The sequence below is a fragment of the Quercus suber genome, unplaced genomic scaffold (assembly GCF_002906115.3).
Source record: "Quercus suber isolate HL8 unplaced genomic scaffold, Cork oak 2.0 scaffold_562, whole genome shotgun sequence".
In the NCBI taxonomy this organism is placed as follows: Eukaryota; Viridiplantae; Streptophyta; class Magnoliopsida; order Fagales; family Fagaceae; genus Quercus; species Quercus suber.
Window position 1 is genome coordinate 291,258 of NW_027070007.1, and position 23,388 is coordinate 314,645.

Consider the following 23,388-nt stretch of genomic DNA (forward strand, 5'->3'; position numbering starts at 1 on the left):
GCAAGCCTTATTCAAATCGGTAAAATCCATGCATACTCTCCACTTTCCTAACTTCTTCTTCTTCACCACAACTGTATTGGCCAACCACTTTGGATATAAAACCTCCTTAATTGCCTCTACACACTTAAGTTTTATTACTTCTTCCTTGACAACCTCGACATGTTCTTTGGAAGAGTGCCAAGGTGGTTGTTTCTTAGGGATAATTGTTGGATTGACATTCAGATGATGACAAATGAAATTTAGATCCACCTTGGGAGCTTGATAGGCACTCCAGGCAAAAACATCAACATTCTTGATAAGGAAAGCCAACAACTCCTTCTCTTGAGGAGACAATTGAATTCCAACTTGGAAATACTTTTCTACATCAACATCAATAATAACCTTCTCCAACTCTTCACACATTAATCCTCCATCTATGACATCCAAGGATTCTGCTACTTCTGTTAATTGCTACAAGGCCTTTTCTGGGATGGCCAAGGTTTCACCCTTGGATTGATGTCTGATAGTGACAACCAGGCATTGCCTTGCCATAGCTTGACTTCCAATCAACTCCCCGACCTGGCCCTCAGAGGGATACTTCACCTTCAAATGCAAAGTCGAAGAGACAACCCTCATGGCATGAAGCCATGGTCTTACCAAAATAGCAGTATAAGGTGAATAAGCATCCACCACAATGAAACTTACTTCAACCACTTCTGACCCTGCTTGAATAGGCAATTTGATCAGGCCCTTTGGGATGATAGTCTTCCCATCAAACCCCAGCAAAGGGGAATCATAACTACCTAAATTCTCGGGTTTTAGATTAAGCCCCTTGTACAGATCGAGATACATAATCTCTGCCCCATTGCCCTTATCTACTAGGACCCTCCTTACATCGTATCCTCCTATTCAAAGGGTAACCACTAAGGCATCGTCATGTGGATGATAAGTTCCAATATTGTCTTCATTAGAAAAGCTCGATGTATGGTTTTGCTATGGACATGACCCCAGAGGGACATCCACTAGTCCAACCTGGGGCTGTAAGAATAACATTAATTATTCCTAGAGATGGTCTTGAGGAAGCCTCCCTTTGATGTGCCGACCCAGCCTGACTCCCCTACCTAGAGGGCTAGTGCAGAAACTGTCTCAACTTCCCAATCTTAATCAGTTGCTCTAGATAGTTATGTAAATTTCTACAATCTTTAGTAGTGTGTCCACGATCTTGATGATATTAACAGTAAAGGCCCTTATTACGCCTAGTGGGGTCATCTCCCATTTTATTTGGCCATTTGAAGTATGACTCAACTTTTATCTTTCCAAGAATCTGATGCACAGGCTTCTTGAATACTGTATTAACCACCTAGGCAGTAGGATGCCCAATATGTCCAATAAAATCTCTCCTAGGTCGGTTGTTATTATATCTCTCAGACCTAAAGTCTCTTTGATCAGGTGGAGCCACTTTCGCTTTCCCCTTCCCTTGCTGCTGATCCTCTTCGACACGTTTATGCTTGTCAATCTGATCCATTAGCTAACGCATGCTTCGCGCAGGCTTCATTGTCAAGGACTTTCTCAAACCATGCTCAGTAGGAAGGCCAACCTTAAACATCCTTATTGTCACGTCTTCAAAATCTCCATCTATCTCATTAAACATTTCCCAGTATCTACCCAAGTAAGTTTTTAAGGTCTTACCGTCTCTTATCACCATAGATAGCAGGGAATCTAAGGGACAAGGAACCCTACTACATGTAACAAATCGGGTCTCGAAAGCCCTAATGAGCTCTTAAAAAGAGTTAATTGAGTCTTCATCTACCCCGTCAAACCATCTCATCACAACAGGCCCTAAGCTAGAGGGGAAAACTTTGCACATCAAAGCTTCATTCCTTGAATGAACAGCCATTCTTTGATTGAAATGACTGACGTGTTCTACTAGATCAGTCCTCCCATTGTAAATGGTAAAAGTAGGTTGTGTAAACTAACAATGAAGTTTAGCCAAGTCAATCCTTTGCGTAAACGGTGATTTTGAAATCTGGCACTAAGCCCTACTCATTGCGTCATTCCCCAAGCTTCTATAGGTTGGACTTTTATCCCTCTGCCTATGATATCGCTCATCTTTATACAATTGTGAAGGTGCAGAAAAGGATTCACTAGGAGGTGTTCTTGACCTTGGCCTGTAACTATCATTTTTACTTGAGTTTATTCTAGAGCCAAAAGGGGACTCTTCTCGCTGTTTACGATGTAACTTCCTGCGCAAGTGGTTAATCTCCAGCTTAAGATTATGAGTTTCTTCCTTGTGTGAGACATGGCTTCCAGTTCTAGAGAGGCTCTTGCTGGTATAAGTTGTATGCACACTAGAAGGGTGATTAACCTCACGATCTCTTCTCCTTTCAAGATTGACAAACTAATCTTCACGTTGTGATCCTACAAATTCTTCTCTATTTGGTCCTGAACCCACCATGGCTAATCAAGATTATAAGTGCTTCCCTATTCTCACAGACAACGCTAATTGTAAGGATTAGAAATTAGAACCCCACCCACCAACAATGGATGATGGCCCAACAAGCCCAAAACATTATATTTGTTAGAGAATGGATTTTACAGGAAAATGTCTCAGCAAATTAAGTATGGGCCATGATTGACTAGATTCATGCCAAGAAGACAAAAAGCACAATTTGATAGAAAAAACACTCCTCAATCAAGTCTGAGGACGAGGTGTTCTTATATTCAATCAAGTTTATCTTAATACAAGGTGTTCTTCCTCCTTCCTTTCCTCCCAGATTGCATGCCCCTTTTTTATGGGAGCCTTTTCCTTATATAATCCTTCCATTCTTCATCCCATCCTTCCACTTGTTGACCTTTTAGATGATCTCTTGGATGCTTGTCCAATCCAAAACCTCCTGGAAGCTTTATGAATAGCTGTGAACTGAGATATCACTATTCAGGTGTCATTTTCACATAAATAAGGCTAGTTAGTTAGGTGTAGAGCATTTAATGTGGTGGTAGTAGCTTTCTTCCCAGATATTTCTTACTTTGTTGTTTGCTACCTTCCCTAAAGCTTATCCACAAAAGAATGATTACTTTTTGTACAACATTACCGAGGTGGCTGGGTCTCAACCTTCCACAATGCTTTCCTGAGGAAGCTCGGCTCCTCAGGAACTACCACCAGTTTGTTATTATATTTCCTTGTCCTCGACTCACTGATCCCAAAACTTAATAAACCTATCGACCATCCTCAGGTTTCTATGTGTCCTGGCGCACGGCCTATGGCCCAACTCACTTACTCGGCCAACTTATCCTCACAACCACATATATTACAACCTAATATATATATATATATATATTACACTATACTCTATAATAAAAGTTGGGCCTAGAAGTTGAGGCTTTGCCAAGCGGCTATCTTCTCTTCATGACAAATGTTTAAATTCTCATTAGTTAGATTAGTTCACTTTAGGTAAAAATCTATATGATTTTTCCTTTTTCTTTTTTCTTTTTTTTGAGAAGGTAAGTTTCAAGAAATTTAAATCTCTATTCCAAATATAGTTCAATTTAGATAAACCTTTATTAGTTAAGTTTCATGAAATTTAAAAATCTACTCCAACTAAAATTATATTTCAAAAAATTTCAAGTATGTTAAAATAAAATTTAAATTTTATTTTAAGTATTTTGATCATCTATCATAATTTTGTATATTAATATAGTAAAATTTACATATTATATTCCATTCTTACCTCGATTAGTTTAATATATATTTGCTTTTCTATAATTTAATTTAGATGAAATTCTATTAAACTTTAATGTGACTCACTACAATTTTGATAATATTTTTTCTTTTATATAGAATTTTTTAATTAACCATATATCTCATGAGCATTGTACTAGTATATATAAAATAGTCCACATTTAAGTTGATAAATGCCATAGATCATACTTGCATTTTTAGTATTATATATATTTTTTAAATTATAAATTTGAGCTTCCAAAGTTTCAATTATATCTTAAATTGCTCCTCTAATATAATTTACATTTTACTTTTATTCTCATTTTGGCAACTCCAAATCCAATATCCAAACCATTAATGAATTTGAGAAATCTGAGAAATCGACATGTTATCAAATTGAATGAATTTGATAACATTAGGTGGAGCCCGGCACCTTTTCCTTACGTAACTCTTAATACAGATGGAAGCTCGTTAGGCAAACCCAGAGAGTCTGGTGCGGGTGGCGTGGCAAGCACAACCAATGGAGAATGGTTGTGGGGTTTCTCTTTAAACCTGGGAGTCACCAATAATAATATGCCTGAACTGTGGGGTATCAGAGAGGTGTTGGCTCAAGCATGGGCCAAGGGTCATCACTGAGTTTGTCTTCAAATAGATTCTCTTCTTGCTTACAAATGGTTAAAAACTAATGGAGATTATCCTATGGAATTTGCTAACTTGATTTTGGATTGCAGGTGGCTCCCCAACAGGAATTGGGAAGCGCACGTTAAACATATATGGAGAGAGGCTAATAGCTGTGCGAACTTACTGGCAAAAAGGGGTGCTTCTCAGTCGGAAAGGGAAGTGTTGTATGATACATGCCCCACCTTTTTGTGGCGATGTTTATATTGGGACTTCATGGGTTTTGTCTTATCTTGGAGTCGTCGTGGTTAATAAGGATCCAGTGGTGTTTTGTTTAGTTTCAGCTATTCCTCTCTTTGGTTTGGTGTTGTTTGGATTGTGTTCAGTTTGCTTCAATTTAGTTTGTGTGGTTTGTGTGTTGATGTGTTTCCTTGTACTGTAGTCCTATTGTAATATATTCATGTTTGTAAGACTTCTGTTTATCTAATATATCTCCGGTTTATGCAAAAAAAAAAAAAAAAAAAAAAAAAAATTGAGAACCATTAATGGTGTGGCTTTTGATTTTATTGGCTGACCTAAAGAAAATGTTTCTTTTCACAATATATTGTTTTCTAATTACCTGATTGGGTTTGTTTGCTTATTGCATTTCTACTTTTATATGGATGGCCTATCCTTGTGTCTAAACATGTTTAAAAAATAGTACTATTAAAAGGAATAAATTTGGCTATATATTTAGTTACAGTTTAAAACTATAACTTCCTTTTAAAAAATAATATTGATATATATATATATATATATATTTTGAAAATCTAACTATGAATTGATGTTCTTTATATTCTTAATACACTATCAAATTTTGTGCTAATCAAGTATTATTTACCATATGATCACAAACTCATTTTTGCACAATTTTAAACTACAAAAACTTCCTTATCATTACTTTCTTAAAATTTTCTTTCCTCATTTTTTTTTTTTTTTATCATTGCTTTATAAAGATTTGACTTGAGCTAATTATTTCACTAGTATGTTTTAACTTTTAAGTTTTTAATTAATCAAGGAAAAGAAAAACATGCTGTATATTTTAATATCTTAATTAGATAGAAGAGATTGGGGGTTTGAATCTCAAGGTCTTCATCCAAAACACAAAACATATGCTTTTAGTATTTAGGGGAAAATTCTACTATAGTCAGACCTCTTTACAATTCAAATCATGCACAAGCATGGATGATCAAGACCTCTTTAGAATTGTTGTATCTATAGCATCACTTGATCAATAATATAAAAAAACTTTATACATTTCCTTATATTTGTATGATATTTACTTATTATAATGTTAAAAAAATTTATGTTCCGATAAAATTAACACTAAGTTTAAATTTTTACTCAAATATCTATTTGAAGAAGATATTTAACGGACTAAATAATCTAAATTATTAAAAAAATTCTCATAACAATAAAAAAGAATAGAATAATGCTAGGACTTCACATACCTCTCCAAACAATAATAAAAAAGAATAGAATAATGGTAGTACACATATAACCCATTCAATATTATGCTTTTTAAAATATGACCTATAACTTGAGCTTTGCCCTTCCTGACGTCCGGTAGTGTCTCAATCAAGGCTCAATCCAAGCTAGGAAAAGCCAAACTTGTCAATTTACTGGTTGGGTTCTGCTTGATTTGCTTCTGCCACCCCAATTTGCAGCCCCAGATATTCCAATACTTTGCTTGCCTTTACAAGTAAAATTAGAACAGAAGGTAGTGAATTAATGGATGGTTCACAAACCTTTGGATGAGTTAATGACAATGCTTTGGTTATTATTGAATTTATAGCTTATTACTGAAAATTAACTCCCCTTCAACGTTAATGTTTATTATTAAAATATTCACGAAACTTACAGTCTAAGGTTAAATGATAAATGATCTCATCGTGCAAAATTGCCTTCTCTCCCTCCAGGCTCCAGTGTGATTTATGAAATTATATGCATTGACATGTGCAGACGTGGTTACCATTTTCCGAATGTATTGATTGTGTGTATTTCATTGCAACATAAATGAGATGTGTTTTTTAGAAGAGTAATGCTAAGACACTAAACTATTTTACAATATTTTTACAAACTGCTGATGTGGCAAATTCTTACTAATTCTAATATGGGTCCATCACTAACATTACATTTTTACTTGCAATAGTATTGAAGGTAAGTCAAGCATAATAAATTATGGTTCCAATAATAAATTTTGGTTCCATCGCTGCAATACACTGTGCACAGTCCAAGGTTCATTAAAGTCATATGGTCAAATTGGTGGTATTTTCTAAGTTAAAAATACTTTTTTGGTCCCTAAATTTTGGGATTACAATCAATTTAGTCACAATATTTTGGTAGCAATTAATTGGGTCACGATTATTTTCAACTTACAGTCAATTTGGTTTTTACAAAAAATGCCTACGTGGCAAACAATGTGCACGGTTGGTATACTTAAAACTTATGTGGCAACTAAAATAATAATATAAAATGACACATTAGCATTTGAGTAAAAATAATAATTTATCAATTTAAAGAAATAAAAAAAAATACAAAAATTAGAAGAAAAAACATGAATTCAGATCCCAAAACCCAAAATTAAAAGAAAAATTGATTGTTACTCCAAAATGAAGGGACCAAAATGATGTTTTCACCAAGATTTTAACTTTTAAAGCTTTTTAGCAGCTCCTTAAGATAGTGCCAAGCTTACTTCCAAGGGCAGTTCTATAGTATAGGCAAATGAGACGACTGCCTAATGCCCAAGTAGAAAAAGGCTCTTAAATTTTAACTAATAGGGTTATTTCTTTCTTTATAATAGTATTAATTTGGTCTAAATATTAGTCAATAAATAAAATAATATTTTTTATCAATTGAAAAACAAAAACAAAAAATGCTTCGTCCACAACATTTTTTCACCACAAATTCTAAGTGGTAGGTTGTTACTAGCTGTTATTAGTAGACAAAAAATGAATTTCAGTGGTGGGTTCAAATTAGAACTAGTGACAATTTAATACTTAGGATTTGTTGTGAAAATGTAGTGAATGTAGCACTTCTAAAAAAAAAAAAATGCAATACACAAAAAATTTCACAACATTTTTTACAAGGTTGGCAAACTTTTATTAGTTCTCATCTAAGTCCACCACTAACATCACTTTTTTACTTACCACTATCAATCTGTTATATCAATAGGTGTGAAAAGTTTTGTTAAACTTTTTTATGTCTATAGACTTTCTAAAAAACAGAAAAAGCTACATGACTCATGTTAATTAGTAATTTTGCCTCTAAATCAAAAGAATAGAGTTTAAGTAATATTAAAAAAAAAATTAAGTCATTTAAATATATCAATTCAGTTTTCACCTTAAGCCCCTAAATACTTCAAGCCCCTTTGCCCCTGTGGCTTGCTTTTGTATGCATCTCAAATTTATTATTAAGCTTTGTATCCATATTAAGTATTATTGTTAATTTTCATTAAAGAAAAGTATTATTGTTACTATTATTGTTATTATCATTATTACTACCTTATTTTGGTGAAAATAGTCAAATACCACGTTTTGGCAAAATTTGTAGCAATTTAACACTGTTTTTGAACTAATTAGCAATCTACCACTTTTTTAGTACTTGAGTTCTAAATGGCACTTGAGTTTCTCAAACTTGAGTTCTAAATGGTACTCGAGTTTAGTAAACTCAAGTTCCTAGTGAGCATGCCACCATGGCGTTGGCTGAGCTGGATTTTAGGCATTAAAAAAAGCCACTTGGTACTTAAGCTTCATAAACTCGAGTACTATGTGTTGTGAACTCGAGTTTCGTAGACTCAAGTACTGTGTAATCTTACATATGCAGTACCCGAGTTCCACAAACTCGAGTATGGCTCGGGTATGACACTTCCACAATCCAGACTCATATTCGAGTTCATTGAACTCGGGTTTGTAGCTTCTAAATTCCCACCTTAAACTCACGGTTTCACTATCTCTCAATCTCCCTCACTCAGTCTTACTCTCTTAATCTCCCTCTCACTTTCTCAATCTCACTTTCAGTCTCCCTAAGTCTCTCAATCTCCCTCTCTCTCACTCAAACTTACTCTCTCAGTCTCCCTCTCACTGTCTTAATCTCGCTTTCACTGTCTCAATCTCGTTCTCAGTCTCCTTCAAAGTGACTTTCACCTTCGATCCGAAGCTCGTTCAAATCAACTCTCTCTCTCTCTCTCTCTCTCTCTCTCTCTTAGCGTTCCAAAGGCAGCACCTTTCACCGCCGTTCTCAAATTTGCTGCCGAAAAGTTCAAACTACCTCCTTAGACCAACGCTGTCATCACCAACGGTACATATTATCTCCCTATCTCTCACTCTATCTAGGGATTATCTTGCATGTCGTTTTTTATCTGATTTTTTTTTTTTTTGGTATCTCATAATCCAATTGATCAATTAGATTGTAAAATTTTGTAATTCATTATGCACATTGCAACTATCCCTAAAAATACAATCTAAGCAAAATTGGGAAATAGTGAATTAACAAGCTGAATCCAAGTGTCCTCAAGTTGCGAAAGATTGTGAATAGATTTACAGCAAAACTTGCTTTACTAAGAATTCTACATAAATGTTTATATGAGAAAATTTAATGTTTTTATAATTGAAACTTCTATGATACACCCCGCAAATATGTACCATGTTGAATAATATATTACAATCTGAACTATGGGGAGAGAAAGAGGGATTTTAACTCAAGTTTCTTAATTTAATTTCTAGTACTACCCAAAAACAAAAAAATAAAATAAAATAAAAAACAGAACAAAAGCAAAAGGGCTAGGACGATTTTTTTTAAAAAAAAAAATAAGAAAATATCTAAAAGGTTAGGCCTGGGCATGCTCCTTAAAAAGAGAATTAGAATGTGTCATGCTTCTTAAAAAGAGAAGTAGAATGTTTATGCTTTGCATTCAACCTAATGGGCCAATAGTCACTTAATGGGCCATTAATCACCTTTAATTTATGCCAAATATGGACCCACATCGAGCGGGACCCTTTATAGATACTGTCTTGATGAGGTAGGCTGTGCATCGTTCAAGTTTGCTTTGGGATGCTCCTTCAGCAAGCGAGGTATGCACTTGTCCAAAATCGTAGTCAATATATGTAGTAGAAATATTTTTGGCATTTAAGTTTGAAGCATAATTATTACATGCTTAGTGAATGCTATTATTAATACTAAGCTGCTCCGTTTGCAAGAAGTACCAAGTGTACTAACTTATCGTCACCGAGAGAAAGGTTTGCTTAAAGGTGGGTTAGATCCACGAATTGCTATTTATATCACATATGCGGGGTTAGATGGGCTACTTCAGGTCCCAAATATAGACCTTAATCATGCATTGATCACGACGTTGGTGGAGAGATAGCGGCTAGAGACACACTCATTCCACTTGCCCCACGGTGAGATGACCATCACTCTACAAGACATGGAGGTTATAATAGGGGTACTTGTAGATGGCTTGCTGGTGGTAGGATTTACCAGTATGACTAAGTGGGCCGATCTCTACACTGAATTGCTAGGCCTGGGGAAGTATCAAGTTGGACATCTGGGGAGTAGCCAATGAAAGGGATGGTATTCCTGACTAAATTGGCGGTGCGACATGCGTTGACCTGGTACGCAGTGCAAGAGAATTTTAGCTTCAAAATTGAGCATTCAGACTTAGAGAGGCTTATGGTGAGTTGCGAGGATGATTCCTGTCCATGGTTAGTCCGTGTGATCTGTTGCAAGGGAGACAATGTCTGGAAGATCACAAAATGCAAGGGCCCCCACACTTGCGACAAAATCCAAAATGCTTATGATGGTCAGATGCTTGATTCAGCGTTCCTATCATACATACTTAAGCGCTATATACAAGAAACCCCACGTATAAGATAAAGAACTTACGCCACCTTGTTTTTTCAAACTTAAAACACGAAGTATCTCACTATAAAGTATTCTTTAACTTGCATTCTTTTTTCAATACAATGTAGAGACATCAGTCTCCATGGAAGTATAAGCATGATTTTTTTCCCAAAGCCCATGAATACGTTATATTATGAAAAATGAAATTGAAAAAAAGAAAAGAAAAAGGAATAAAGAGAAAGAAATATTATGTTCATCTTATGGCCTTACAAGTCTTGATTTGTTTTCTTCAACTATAATTATTTAACTTGTATTCTTTTCTAACGTAATCATTATGGTTCACATACAAGATATGGGATGCCAAATGAAAGGTCATTGCAACTATATACAGGGATTTTAAGGAGTCTTATGCAGAGTTGCAGCATTTTTTGGTAGGACTTAAAGATGCAAGTTCAGGTACAAAGTATAAGTTGCTAGTGGACAATAATTATGAACAAGGAACCTATACATTCAAGTTTGTATTTTGGGCCTTTCATCCATGTATTATTGGGTTCAAGCACTGTAGGCCTGTGATCAGCATTGATGCAACCCACCTTTACGAAAAATATAAAGGGAAATTGATGATTGCAATGACGATAGATGCTAATAATAAGATTTACCCACTAGCCTTTGCCGTTGTCAAGGGCGAGAGCACATAGACTTGGGGTTGTTTCTTGGCTTGTATAAGAAGGTATGATACCAACCGGAGCAAGCTATGCGTCATATCTGATAGACACCCTCGGATAAAAGCTGTCTTCAGAGACACTAGTCGAGACTTTTTGCAGCCTCCCTGACAAAACATCGTTACTGCCTTCGTCATCTATGTAGTAATGTTAACACTAGATGGAACAATGAAAATTTAAAGAATCTAGTATGGAGGGCAGCAAGTGCTACCTAGGAGTGAAAGTTCAATGCCACCTAATTAATTAAGAATGTTAACCGGGATGTGCACCAATATCTAAAGGATATGTCCAAAGACAAATGGGCTCTAACTTTTGACAAGGGTTACCATTATAAGGCAATGACTACGAACGTCTCCGAGTGCTTCAATGGTGTTCTAATAGGTGCTTGCAGCATGCCCGTTACGGCAATGGTGAAATACACATGGTTCGAATTGAATGCTTTCTTCGATGATCATTGCAATAAGAGCATAGCGCAGTTGAATTCGGGGAAAAATGATGTAAATATGCCTTGGATATTTTCATAAGATATAAGGAGAAGGCGGAGCAACACAGGGTGAGGAGATTAAGCGCACAAAAACAATCATATCAAGTAGATACACCGCATAATCCAGGGACTGCTAAACATGGGGATCACACACATAGAGTTAATCTACTGTAAAGAACTTGCACATGTCAGAAATGGAAACTGTATAAGATACCATGTTCACATGTTATTGCAGTTTGTATTAGGTATCGACATGATGCAAAGTAGTACATTGACCCGTGTTATAGAATGAACGCACTATTCTGCAGCTATGCTCCCGTTTTCCCTGTGTTGAAAGATAGATTATCATGGCTGAATCCGAAAGAAACTCGAAGGGTTGTCTCTAAACCCCGATTGATCCAAGAGAAAGGTCGCCCTGTCTCAACACAAATCAAGAATAAGATGGATGAGGGCGGAAAACGGCCGAGAACCACACCATGGAAGGAAGGGGGGGAGAAAGGTGCAATGCGGGTTGTGTAACCAAGAGGGGCATAACCAAAGAACATGTCCTAAGCGGAATGAGATACCGACGAGTGGTGGTCTTGCGGGCTAGGTACGCAAAGTTTGAACCGTGGCATCCTTCTAAATGCAACTTGAGAAAAAATGCATGATAAATGCCACTAGATCAAAATGCATGCTATATGCCATTCAATTATGTATTTTTGAAACTTGAGAAAAATTGGATAAAATTTTAAGGACCAAATATGACATTTATACTATAAGCTACTTTCCCTATAGGATGCATACAAAAAGTCATTAGCATTGCCATTTGGTTTGTCGAAAAAATTGCATACTAATTGTATAATGTAATGTAATGTGTAACTTCCCTATATGTAATGTAATGTTTTTCATTTTTTTCCTTTTTCTTAAGGGTGTTAGGTCATTTGTAGGTTGACCATGATTTTACTTTTCTACTCAGTAGTACATGGTCTTCATACCCTAGGACTCCCTTCAGATATCAGGAAACAAAAAATTGCTGGGACTTTGATTTGATTTGTTGCAGATTCAACTGAGATTTAATCATTATTTGTTTAGTCTTACCTTTTAATTTGTTTGGGACATGCACACAACACTATTGGGTCATTTCAAAGTTAATACTTAATATTCCTCTTTACAAGAAATTATGACTTATGGACACTTCTAAAAGTAATGTAATGTATACATCTTCTTTCTATTAACAATTGTAACATTCCTCTTTCTGTGGTAAAATGATTTTGTATTATTTCTTACCATTAGAAAATTTTGTATTCAATCCCCATATATAGGTTATTTGCTGTGTCTTATGTGTGTTTCTTGTTTTATATATGTTGCAGGCATCAAAGCTCTCAACCAGACCCATTTTTCAACGTCCTCCCACACATCTAGAAGCAGAGAAAATATTGTTTTTGTCACTATTTTTACCATTTATAATTCCTCCCTCTATGCAAATGTAAATGATAGATCATCAAACTTGGTTACTGTTGGAAATGCTTCATATAGTAAGGTGGAGAGATCGATGGCCATATTGAACATTTTCATTAACTTCATTAAGGTAATTTCTTAGTAAAGCCTCAGCAATAACTTGTGTAGGAGCTATCATGATAATTAATAAAGGCTTGTGGTAATGTCTTCTACTTTCCATGACCTACTCTGTCTTGGTTAGATAGATGAGTGATATAAAATTTTGGCTCCAAAGTGTTGATCAGAATGATGTAATTATTACATGATGTTAGGACATTTGTAATTCACTTGTTAGGAACATATGTCACTATTTTATGTAGTTGACTAATTCTTTGACAAAACTCACTTTACTTGTATTTGGGTAGATCTAAGATGTGTTTAATACTTCAAGAAACATGTTGTTCAAGTCTAGTATTAAAGCCATGAAGATTGGACTAAGAAACAAGTGAAGAAAAATTGTTCAATAAAGTTGGACAGATAGCTCGACACCTACGAACAAATAGCTCGATAGCTACTCGACACCTCTCGATAGCTAGGCTATTTATCGAGATCTTCAGTTGAATGTTATCGAAATCTCGACACCTTCTTGACAACTGGTGGATCGATCGAGAAATCTTCTGTCTCCTTAATAGCTTCTCGATAGCTATATCTGTCAAAGTTTAAAGCTTGACACCTTCTTAGCACCTCCCAATCGATCAAGGTTACAGGAATTCAAATTTTCAGATCTGATTTTCAGCCCATGATGACATGTATGTGTAGGGTTTCTTTTCTCACAATCCTAGACCTATATAAGGCTTATTTTAGAGGCCGTTACATAAGAGAATATAAGAAGAACATATGTAAAAGGTGACCGATACTTTATTCTCTCTAAAAGAAGCTACTACTTCTTTGTGCCTTAGGGTTTTGTAACTAAATACTTCTTGATCTTCATTGTTGATGAAGTGAAGAACTTTACAGCCAACTTTTCTCTAGTTGGTGATTGAAGTCGCGTACTGGGATCTGGACAATTGGTTAGTCACATACTGGAATTCGTGCATCAAAGGGTGGCGTTCATATATTAAAGAGTTCAAAAGTTCTGAAGTGGTAGAAGGTTTCTGCTGTGAGTTTATCTATAGGGATTGTAGAGTCTAAGGAGAAAGGTTTTGTACTAGATCTGAAACTTCTCTTTACTATAGTGGATTGCTTTTCGGGAAGGTTTCCTCCCATGTTTTTTACTATGAAACTAGTTTGTTTCATTGGTTTTCCTAGGTCATCATATCTTGTCTTATTTATTTTTTCATTGCATAATTTTGACATGATATTGATGTTTGTTTATTTTAACAAGTTTTATTCATAATTAATCTAATTAACAACTTGGGTTTAAAACTTGTTAATTATATCAACCGGAGTCTAAATTTCTCAACAAGTGGTATAAAAGTGGGTACACTCTGATTAGATTAATTCCTTGAGTGTGATCCTTGACACCCATTGTCATGGATCGTTGACAATCTCTTTTTATTCCTACTTTATTTGATGGAACTAATTATACATACTGGAAAGTTCATATGAAAGTTTTTTTGCTGGCTCTAGGTGAACATGTATGGCAAGCTGTTGAAGTTGGCTGGATTAAGCCAAAGGAAGCGCCGATGAATTGGGATGATGCAACAATCATAGCGGCAAATTTCAATAATAGGGTCTTGAATGCTTTGTTTTGTGGAGAGTATAGAGGAAGAGATTGAGAACTCTGAAGATGAAGATGAAAGTGAAGATGAGGATGAGGATCTAACCTTCATAATTGATGAGATTATTAAGCTTCTTCAGTTTAGGAAAAAGGATAAGGGCAAATCTCCTAGGAAATCTAAATCCTCTAAGAATGGCAAGAATGAGAAACCCCTTATTCAATGCTATGAGTGCAAAGGTTTTGGTCATCTGAGGATAGAGTGTCCAAACTACCTCATGAAGGAAAAGACCAATGAGTCAAAAGATAAAAAGTTGGTTGCTACTTGGAGTGATACTGAGAATGACTCTTCTGATGAGTATATGGACAAATGTCGTCACGTTATAACCTTTGCTGCCACAATTGATAAGGTGATTGTGGAGAGTGCTGGTGACAGTGTGGATTCTTCTAATGATGAAGTACGTAAAAAGATGACCTTTCGAGAAGCTTATGATAAGTTACGCACTGAATTCATAAAATCTTAAAAGACTTATCATCTTTGTAAAAAAGAGCTTAATAAGGTAAAAACTAAAAAAGAATTCTCATTTTTTAATCTAAAGTAGGTAATTAAACCACAGCAAGTGCACCCACTCTGATACCAAATGAATGTTCAATATGTGTGTAAAACACTTATGAACGTTTAGATGCCCAAATAACAAATTACCAATTCAAGCTTATTATCAAACAATGTATGTGCGGAATATAAAAATAAGCTAAAACGAAATTTATAAAACAATTTAAACCAAATAAAATCACAACCACAACAGAAATTAAATGGTAAAGATTAAGGGAAGAGAGATGTAAACACAAAGATAACACAACGATGTATTATCAAAAAGAAAACCAAAATCCTCGGTGTAAAACCTTTCCGCCGCCCTCCAAGCGGTCAATAATCTACTAGAGAATCAAGTTGGGATACATGAATAGCAGAAGACCCTCCAAGCCTAATCTACCTAATGTACCTAAGCCCTCTAAACTTCTTACTCCAACAAGTTTGCGCCAAACATTTGTCTTCTCTAGCTTACCGGATTCCGCTATAACCCATAGCAACAACCAATATCAATTGGTCCCTTCCTAACTGATTCCCAAACTCCAAATAACCTTTTCACTATATGGGTATGGTGAGATAAGGATTTGGCTAATGTACCTCTCAAGGATGTATCAATGGAGAAGTTGAGAGTAGAAGAATTTGGAGAATCAAAGGATGAAGATTGTAGATGAGTCAATCTTATTTTTCTCTAGGGTTCTCTCTCTAAATTCTCTCTGGAAGTTCTCTACAATACGTGGGTATAAGAGGTATTTATACTAGTGTGTGTTTGAAATGCGAAAGATTAGTTTTTCCCAAACAAAGTAAACTGGCGACTTGGCCTTGCGACTTGACTAAGTCGCAAGATAATGGCCTGGCCAGCTAGAAGTTTTGTCCTGTAGTGCAACAGCTGGTATGACTCTTCAGCTTCTTTGTATGCTTCACATGTGTGCCTCTTTTGGCAACTTGCAAGCCACGAGCCAGTCGCGAGGCCTTGTTGAGTTGCACACTCTTAAACTTTTCTTCACACTCTTTCACACACAACTCTTACATGATTCCCACCTAAATACAGGGTTTCTAAATGCTGAATTATAAGCAAATTGGCACGTAATAAAGCCAACAAAATGGTTGATTAAATTCAACCTTACACGGTTTTGTATGACCAATCATACCACAATGGTGGCAAGTTGGAATAAATTTAGATCCATCTAAAACCTTAGGTCGAGACCTAAACAGAGACTTAGGCTTAAGAGCATTTCTCTCCACTTTTTGATTTCTTTTGTGTGGAGGAATGTACACCAATTTGTCCTTTGAGGTAGAATACAAAATAGGCACAAAATCAAGTATCACAACATGATTGCAACAAATATTTTCATCATTTTTAACAATAGGTTTAGCAATCAAACACTTGGCATGCATCTTAAGAGATTCATTTTCACATTTTAGCTCATCAATAAGTTTGTTAGAAAAGACAAGTTTAGCATCCAAGTCCATATTCAAACATTCAAACTCTTTCAGCTATTCAAGAGAATTTTCAGTAGACTTCTTATATTTTTCAACCAATTTATTGGATTTATTGAGCTTAGCAATCAAATCATCATTTTCACAATGAAATTTGCTCAAATTCTTATGAAACTTCTTAACTCCTTTCTTCAAGAGTTTGATGTTAGGAAGATTAACAACTCCCAAAGATTCATATAACATGTCATCACAATCATGTGGATAAGCAATCATAGAGGCATTTTCACAAACACATGGCAAAACACACAAGGAATCAAGGATCACACTTAAATAATGAAACCAAAACAAATGTACCTGCTCTGATACCAATTGAAAGCTCTAAAATGTGTGATTACACAAGAGCTTGTTTAGACCCCTAATTAAAAAATTACGGCTAGATTGCTTTTACTCTAACTTATCTAAGTGTGAAACAAGAGTAAATGAAACATAATAAACCGATAAAACTACTCTAGTGCATAAGCATGAACAACAAGAAATAAAAGTAAAGCACAAAAGTAAGAGAAGAGAGAATGCAAACACAAGATAATACGCCAATGTGTTATCGAAAAGGAAACCAAAGAACTTGGCGAAAATCCTCTCCGCCGCCCTTCAAGCGGTAAATCAATTCACTAGACAATAAATTAGGATAGAAGAATAGTAAGAGACCCTCCAAGCCTAATCTACCCAATGCATCTAAGCCCTCCAAGCTCTTACTCCAATAAGGCTTCTCAGAAGTGTGTCTTGTCTAGCTTTCTGGATCCTGCAATACGCTCGATTGCATCCGCCAAGTCTCACCAGCTTCTTTTGGTAAATCCCCAAAACTTCCCAAACTCCAAAACACTCTCTACACTCTGAATAGGTGGGGGTTGTGTTTGGGTATAAATCTCCTCTCAAGGTATGACAATGGGAGAAGGAATGAGAAGAAGCTAGAATAATTTCTCACAAATGATGAGTAGCTCTCTCTCTAAAAAATGGGTGTGTGTGTGTGTTGTAGAAAACCTATCTAGGGTTTTTCTCTCTCAACGGTCTCATTTACATTTGTGGGTAATGAGGGTATATATAGTATAGGTGAAGAGTAAGAACGTTACACTTAAAAATCCTCTTGACAGAATGTTTCGCAACTATCTTACGGGAATGCCTTACCCGTGAGACACTTGTGAAATTGACAACTTGGCATGATTCTTCAGCTTCCAATTATGTACTTTTCACATGGCTACTTCGCAGGTTAGCTTCTCGCGAAATTCACTTGATCTTCAATTAAGCTTAAGTTTTCACTAACTTAATACTAAACTTAATACAATAAAATCCCACAAAATACAATGAACAAAATTAAAGCAACTACAATACTTTTTATCACGGAATAAAGCCAACATAAAACATAGTTGTAAATCACAACTTTACCTAGTTGTTGCAAGAAACTGGAGAGGGATTAATATTTGCTTGCTCCAATAAAGTAAACACTAATGTTCCTCTTTGAATATTCAATTAGTGTATAAAACACCTATGAATGTTTAGACCCCCGATTTACAAATTACCAACATAAGCTTATAATCAAACAAGATATAGCTTCTCGCGAAATTCACTTGATCTTCAATTAAGCTTGAGGTTTCACCAACTTAATACTAAACTTAATACAATAAAATCCCACAAAATACAATAAACAAAATTAAAGCAACTACAATACTTTTTATCATGGAATAAAGCCAACATAAAACATAGTTGTAAATCACAACTTTACCTAGCTGTTGTAAGAAACTGGATAGGGGAATTAATATTTGCTTGCTCCAATAAAGTAAACACTAATGTTCCTCTTTGAATGTTCAAATAGTGTATAAAACACCTATGAATGTTTAGACCTCCGATTTACAAATTACCAACACAAGCTTATAATCAAACAAGATATGTGCAGAATATGAATACAAACTAAAACAGAGTTGGTAAAACAATCTAAACCAAAATTAATCACAACCACAGCAGTAATTAAAAGGTAAAGATTAAGGGAAGAGAGATGCAAACACAAAGACAAAACAGTGATGTGTTATCGAAGAGGAAACTGAAGTCCTTGGTGAAAAACCTCTCCGCCGCCTTCCAAGCGGTTAATAATCCACTAGAGAATAAAGTTGAGATACATGAATAGGAGAATACCCTTTAAGCCTAATCTACCCAATGCACCTAATCTCTCCAAGCTTCTTGCTCAAACAAGGTTACGTCGAACCTTGTTTTCTCTAGCTTACCAGATCCCACAATCGCCTATTGCATCAACCAAAATGAATTGGTCCCTTCTGAACTGCTTCCTAAGCACCAAAATACTTTCTCACAGATATGGGTATGATGAGATAAGGATTTGGCTAATATACCTCTCAATGATATATCAATAGAAAGGGTGAGAGTAGAGAAATTTGGAGAATCAAAGGATAAAGATTGTGGATGAGTCAATCTTGTTTTTCTCTAGGATTTCTCTCTCAAAATTCTTTCTGGAAACTATCTACATTTTGTAGGTATAAGGGTATTTATAGTAGGATGTATAAGGAATGCGAAAAGTCAATTTCAACCAAACAGGGCGTTCTGGTGACTCGAGCTCCCAACTAAGTTACGAGCTAACTACGTGGCCAGATTGGAGGTTTTGTCTTGTAGTGCAACAACTCGTGTGACCCTTCAGCTCCCCCTGCATGCTTCACATGTGTGCCACTTTTGGTGACTCGCCAATCATAAGCCAGTCGCGAGATCTAGTTGCAAGGCTCTTCTTGAGTGCGCACCTTGAGCTTCTCTTCACTTTTTCTCACACATTATCCTTACATGATTCCCACCTAAATACAGGGTTTCTAAATGCTAAATTACAAGCAAATTTGGTATGAAATAAAACCAACAAAGTGATTGAATAAATTCAACCTTACAATCTTCAAGTGGAAGTTGAAGCAATAAAATGGGCAGTTTCCCTCGCAAACCAGCTGAACTTCAAGGCAGTCTTAATTGAAGGTGATTACTTATGCTGCTACCAAGCTATTGACAGAAAGGGACAGGAGGTTTTGTGGAGAATCAAGAATATCATTAGGGAGATTCTCATATCTACTTAGATGTTGCCAAGTCCTTTTGTTGGGTGCCTAGAGAGGCAAATATGGAAGCCCATATTTTAGCAAAATGGTCTTTGCAAAATGTTTTTGTTGACTCTTTTGATCTTGGGCACTGCCTTTCCTATTTAGATGTAGTTATCAGAAAAGAGGCATTGATTTTGTTTTATTGTTGTGTGCTTTCTTTTTACAAAAATTTTCAGTTCATCAAAAACTAAAAAATAACGGATGGTTCACAAACCTTTGGATGAGTTAATGACAATGCTTTGGTTATTATTGAATCTATAGGTTATTACTGAAAATTAACTCCCATTCAACCTTAATGTTTTTATTATTAAAATACTAAAGAAATTTACAATCTAAGGTTGTTTGTTTTTAGATCCCTTAAAACACAACCGGATTAACCTAGTTAATAAGCCAAGTTATTACTTAGTCCAAATTTCAGATCTAGGTTAACATAATCATATAATCATATTAATGCAAAGTGCGGAATATAAAGAACACAAAAATATGATGACCCAGGAAAACCAAACCAGTAAAAAACCTAGGGAGGATTTAACCTAGCTATCCTCAAGGTAAAACTGAATCCACTATGAAAGAATCGAAATTTTACAATAGCGACTTAGACCACTAACATCCTATTGCTACCCACTAGTAGAAAACTTACTGATACAACCACGTGTAAACTCCGAGACCACGGACTCCTTATTTCTTGGATTCTCTAGTAAGTACAAACACTCCCGATTTTGTATCTTTAAGATCTTTAGTGTAGCAATTGGATGATCATCAAACTCTCAAAGAAATCTCCTTGTTGATAATCCTAAGCATGTGTGAAGGCAACCACCTCTCAGATCTCACAAGAGATTCACACACACAGTAAATAGAGCAACATCTAAAACGTGGCTAGGGTTTCCCTTTTATACCTAGGGCAAAACATAAAACCCTACACGTCATATGAGCTTAGGGCTGAGTTAGAAATTTTGCAGAAAAAACAATCTGCACGACTTTCGATCGATTAAGTCTAATTTTCGATCGATCAAGTCTGTCAAAATTGCACACTTAATTCTGTAGTTAACTCAATTCCAACTTTACATAAACAACATATTTTGAGCAAGTCTAAAACAAGACTAACAACCTGTTTTGATCATGGTTTGCCAACAATACAAATTAGAGTTCTAATACATTAGTTCCTAAGTACTTAGAACCTAACAAACTCCTCCTTTGGCAATCCGTGACAAAACACAAACACAATGCTCAAAGTTACAAGTAAAAGCCTTTTAAAAAAATAATGCCCATTACAAAATAATCCAACCTAACTACTATCCATCAGTTGCAAGTGTAGACAGCAACACGACTGAATCAACCTATATATTTCCTGAAATACTTAACAAACGCATAAACGCATATGTGGAAAATACAAGTAAAATAAAAATAAATTCTTGACTACACAAAACACAAAACAAAGACATATATCATGAATAACTCATAAATATAAATCAATGAGCAGTGAAACAAGAAACATATGTAACAATGTATCTCCCCCTAACATGAATAACCCAATCAAAACAAAGAATACATCATGAGCCAAAAATGTAAATGCACAATGAAGCACCTAGATACAATCTAATAGCTCCAGAAGCTCCAAAGAACAAAAATCTCTCCTTAACAACAAAATCTCCTCTACAAATGTCCAAAATGTACTCCCTCTTTTTGTGACGGAATGCAAAAAAGCAATCAGAGTCCATCATCAAAAGGAGGTGGCGAAGACGAACGACGAAGATGCGCTAAATCTGCTCGCAAAGCACAGAGCTCATCAAGCATGTCCACCAAAATCTGAACCTGAGCCGCCTGAATGGTCAAGACAGTCTCCAAAGTACAATGAATGTTAAAGTCATCCGAAGTAGATGGTGGAGGAGCAGCAGCAACAACATGATCAGTAGACGCCTCACCAGAAATAGTACTGTAGAAGAATAAGGGGGTGCGGTACCAAAAGGCTCAACATGAGGGCGTTTAGAGCTCTTTCTCATATAAGTAGCCCTCTGCCTAAGAAAGGAGGCACCTATGGGAGCAACTATGTGTACGGGCTCAGAAGCAAGGAAATCATCTAAACCTAAAAATAACAAAATCCTATGAATGAAAACAAGATGAAAAAGAGCATGAGCGGTAGAGCGGTAGAAGAACTCCTATAAACTTCATTCAAAGAATGAAGAAACAGATAAAGGAAACTAATAGGAGCATTCATAATAAGAGCGTACAAAAATGCACATCACTCCAAAGAAATGGTGTGTAGATGAGTGATAGGCCATAAGGAGTGACACGCTATCTTAAAGAAAAGATAGTGTAACTCGGTGAGCTCAACAGTGGTGATCCGAGGATCAGAACCCACTGGATAGAAGACCCAGTGATGTAAAACATGATGTCGTCCAAGGGAGGGGACTCATCATAGGGATAAATAGGGTGCTGGATCAACGGTACCCCAAGAGCATCAGCTACGACTCTGGGGGTAATGGTGAACTCTACACCTCATATCCAACTCTTTACTAAAGAGTTGGAATCATAGACACAGATAGAGATGTTCGAGTAGAACTCTCTAATCAGAGTAGTTGGTAGTGGAGGACCAATATCCAATAATGGTAGCCAGCCCCTATGCTCAAAGTTAGTCCTAATGGCTGGATCAAGCTCATCTAACAAAACTTTTCGCTCAGACCAGATCTTTCTTTTAACGTTCAGTGTGTCAAAGATCTCTTGGTTTTTCTCACTCGGAAACTTCTCACGATCAAAAGAAGGAGGAGAAGGTGAGGGGGCAGACCTATCAGCTCTAGTCTTCCTAGGCGTGGTGCTAGGCTAAGGACAAGACACAAGGACAAAACCAAAAAGAGCAAAAAGAAAAACTAAAGTCAGACTGCAAGTTAGCACAAAAAAATAGAAAGAACAATCTATATGATGCATGAACAGATAAATGTTATGATGCATGCTCTAATGCAGTGATAACAAGTTCAATTTGAGTTTAGAATCACAAAATTGGCTTGAGCATAGAGTTTAGAACAAAAACCCCAAAATTTTGAAAAACCACTTGTTCAATTTGTACTAAATTGACCAATTGATCAACACACAAGCTAGAAAACAGTTTATTATAATCAAATTAATCAATTTAACAAGCCAATTTCATCAATTAAACTCAATTTGAATAAAATCCCCAATTCAGATACATTCAAGCCCTAGAATTTTCAATTTCTCAAAATTCACCAAATTGATCAAATTAAACACCTTGGATCATGTTTATATCATCCAATAACAAAAACCCAGTGATCAATTGTGAAAGAAAAAATAAAAAACACCAAAATCCCCAAATTTTTCATAGGTCCGAAAATATCCCTTAAATGCATGAAACTTAAAAATAAAAGCAAAAGGAGGGGCAAAATCATCTTACCGACCTTCAAAGAGAAAAACATTGCAAAAAGAACGGAGGAAAACGACAAAAAACTTGATTTGAGCCTTGACCGAGTCCTATGGAGAGAGAAAGAGTTTGAAAACTTTTTGAAAAGTAAGTTGAACACATCAAAACCGTCTTTTTAAAAACTCTATACGACTTTTGATTGATCAAAATTTAAGTTCGATCGATCGAAACAGACCGAGGCTAACCAAATAATTTGATCGCAATTTCGATTGATCGAGGAACAGATTCAATCGATCGAAATTCTAGAAAAAACAAATTTTT

At 35.7% G+C, this 23,388-nt stretch overlaps 1 protein-coding gene across 1 annotated transcript; it reads right to left on the reverse strand.

The window, feature by feature from the left end:
* Positions 1–450: 450 nt before the first annotated feature.
* LOC111989164 (uncharacterized) lies at positions 451–831 on the reverse strand. The gene has a single exon (XM_024020952.1). The coding sequence runs from the start codon at positions 829–831 to the stop codon at positions 451–453; it is 381 nt and encodes a 126-aa protein (XP_023876720.1).
* Positions 832–23,388: the final 22,557 nt, after the last annotated feature.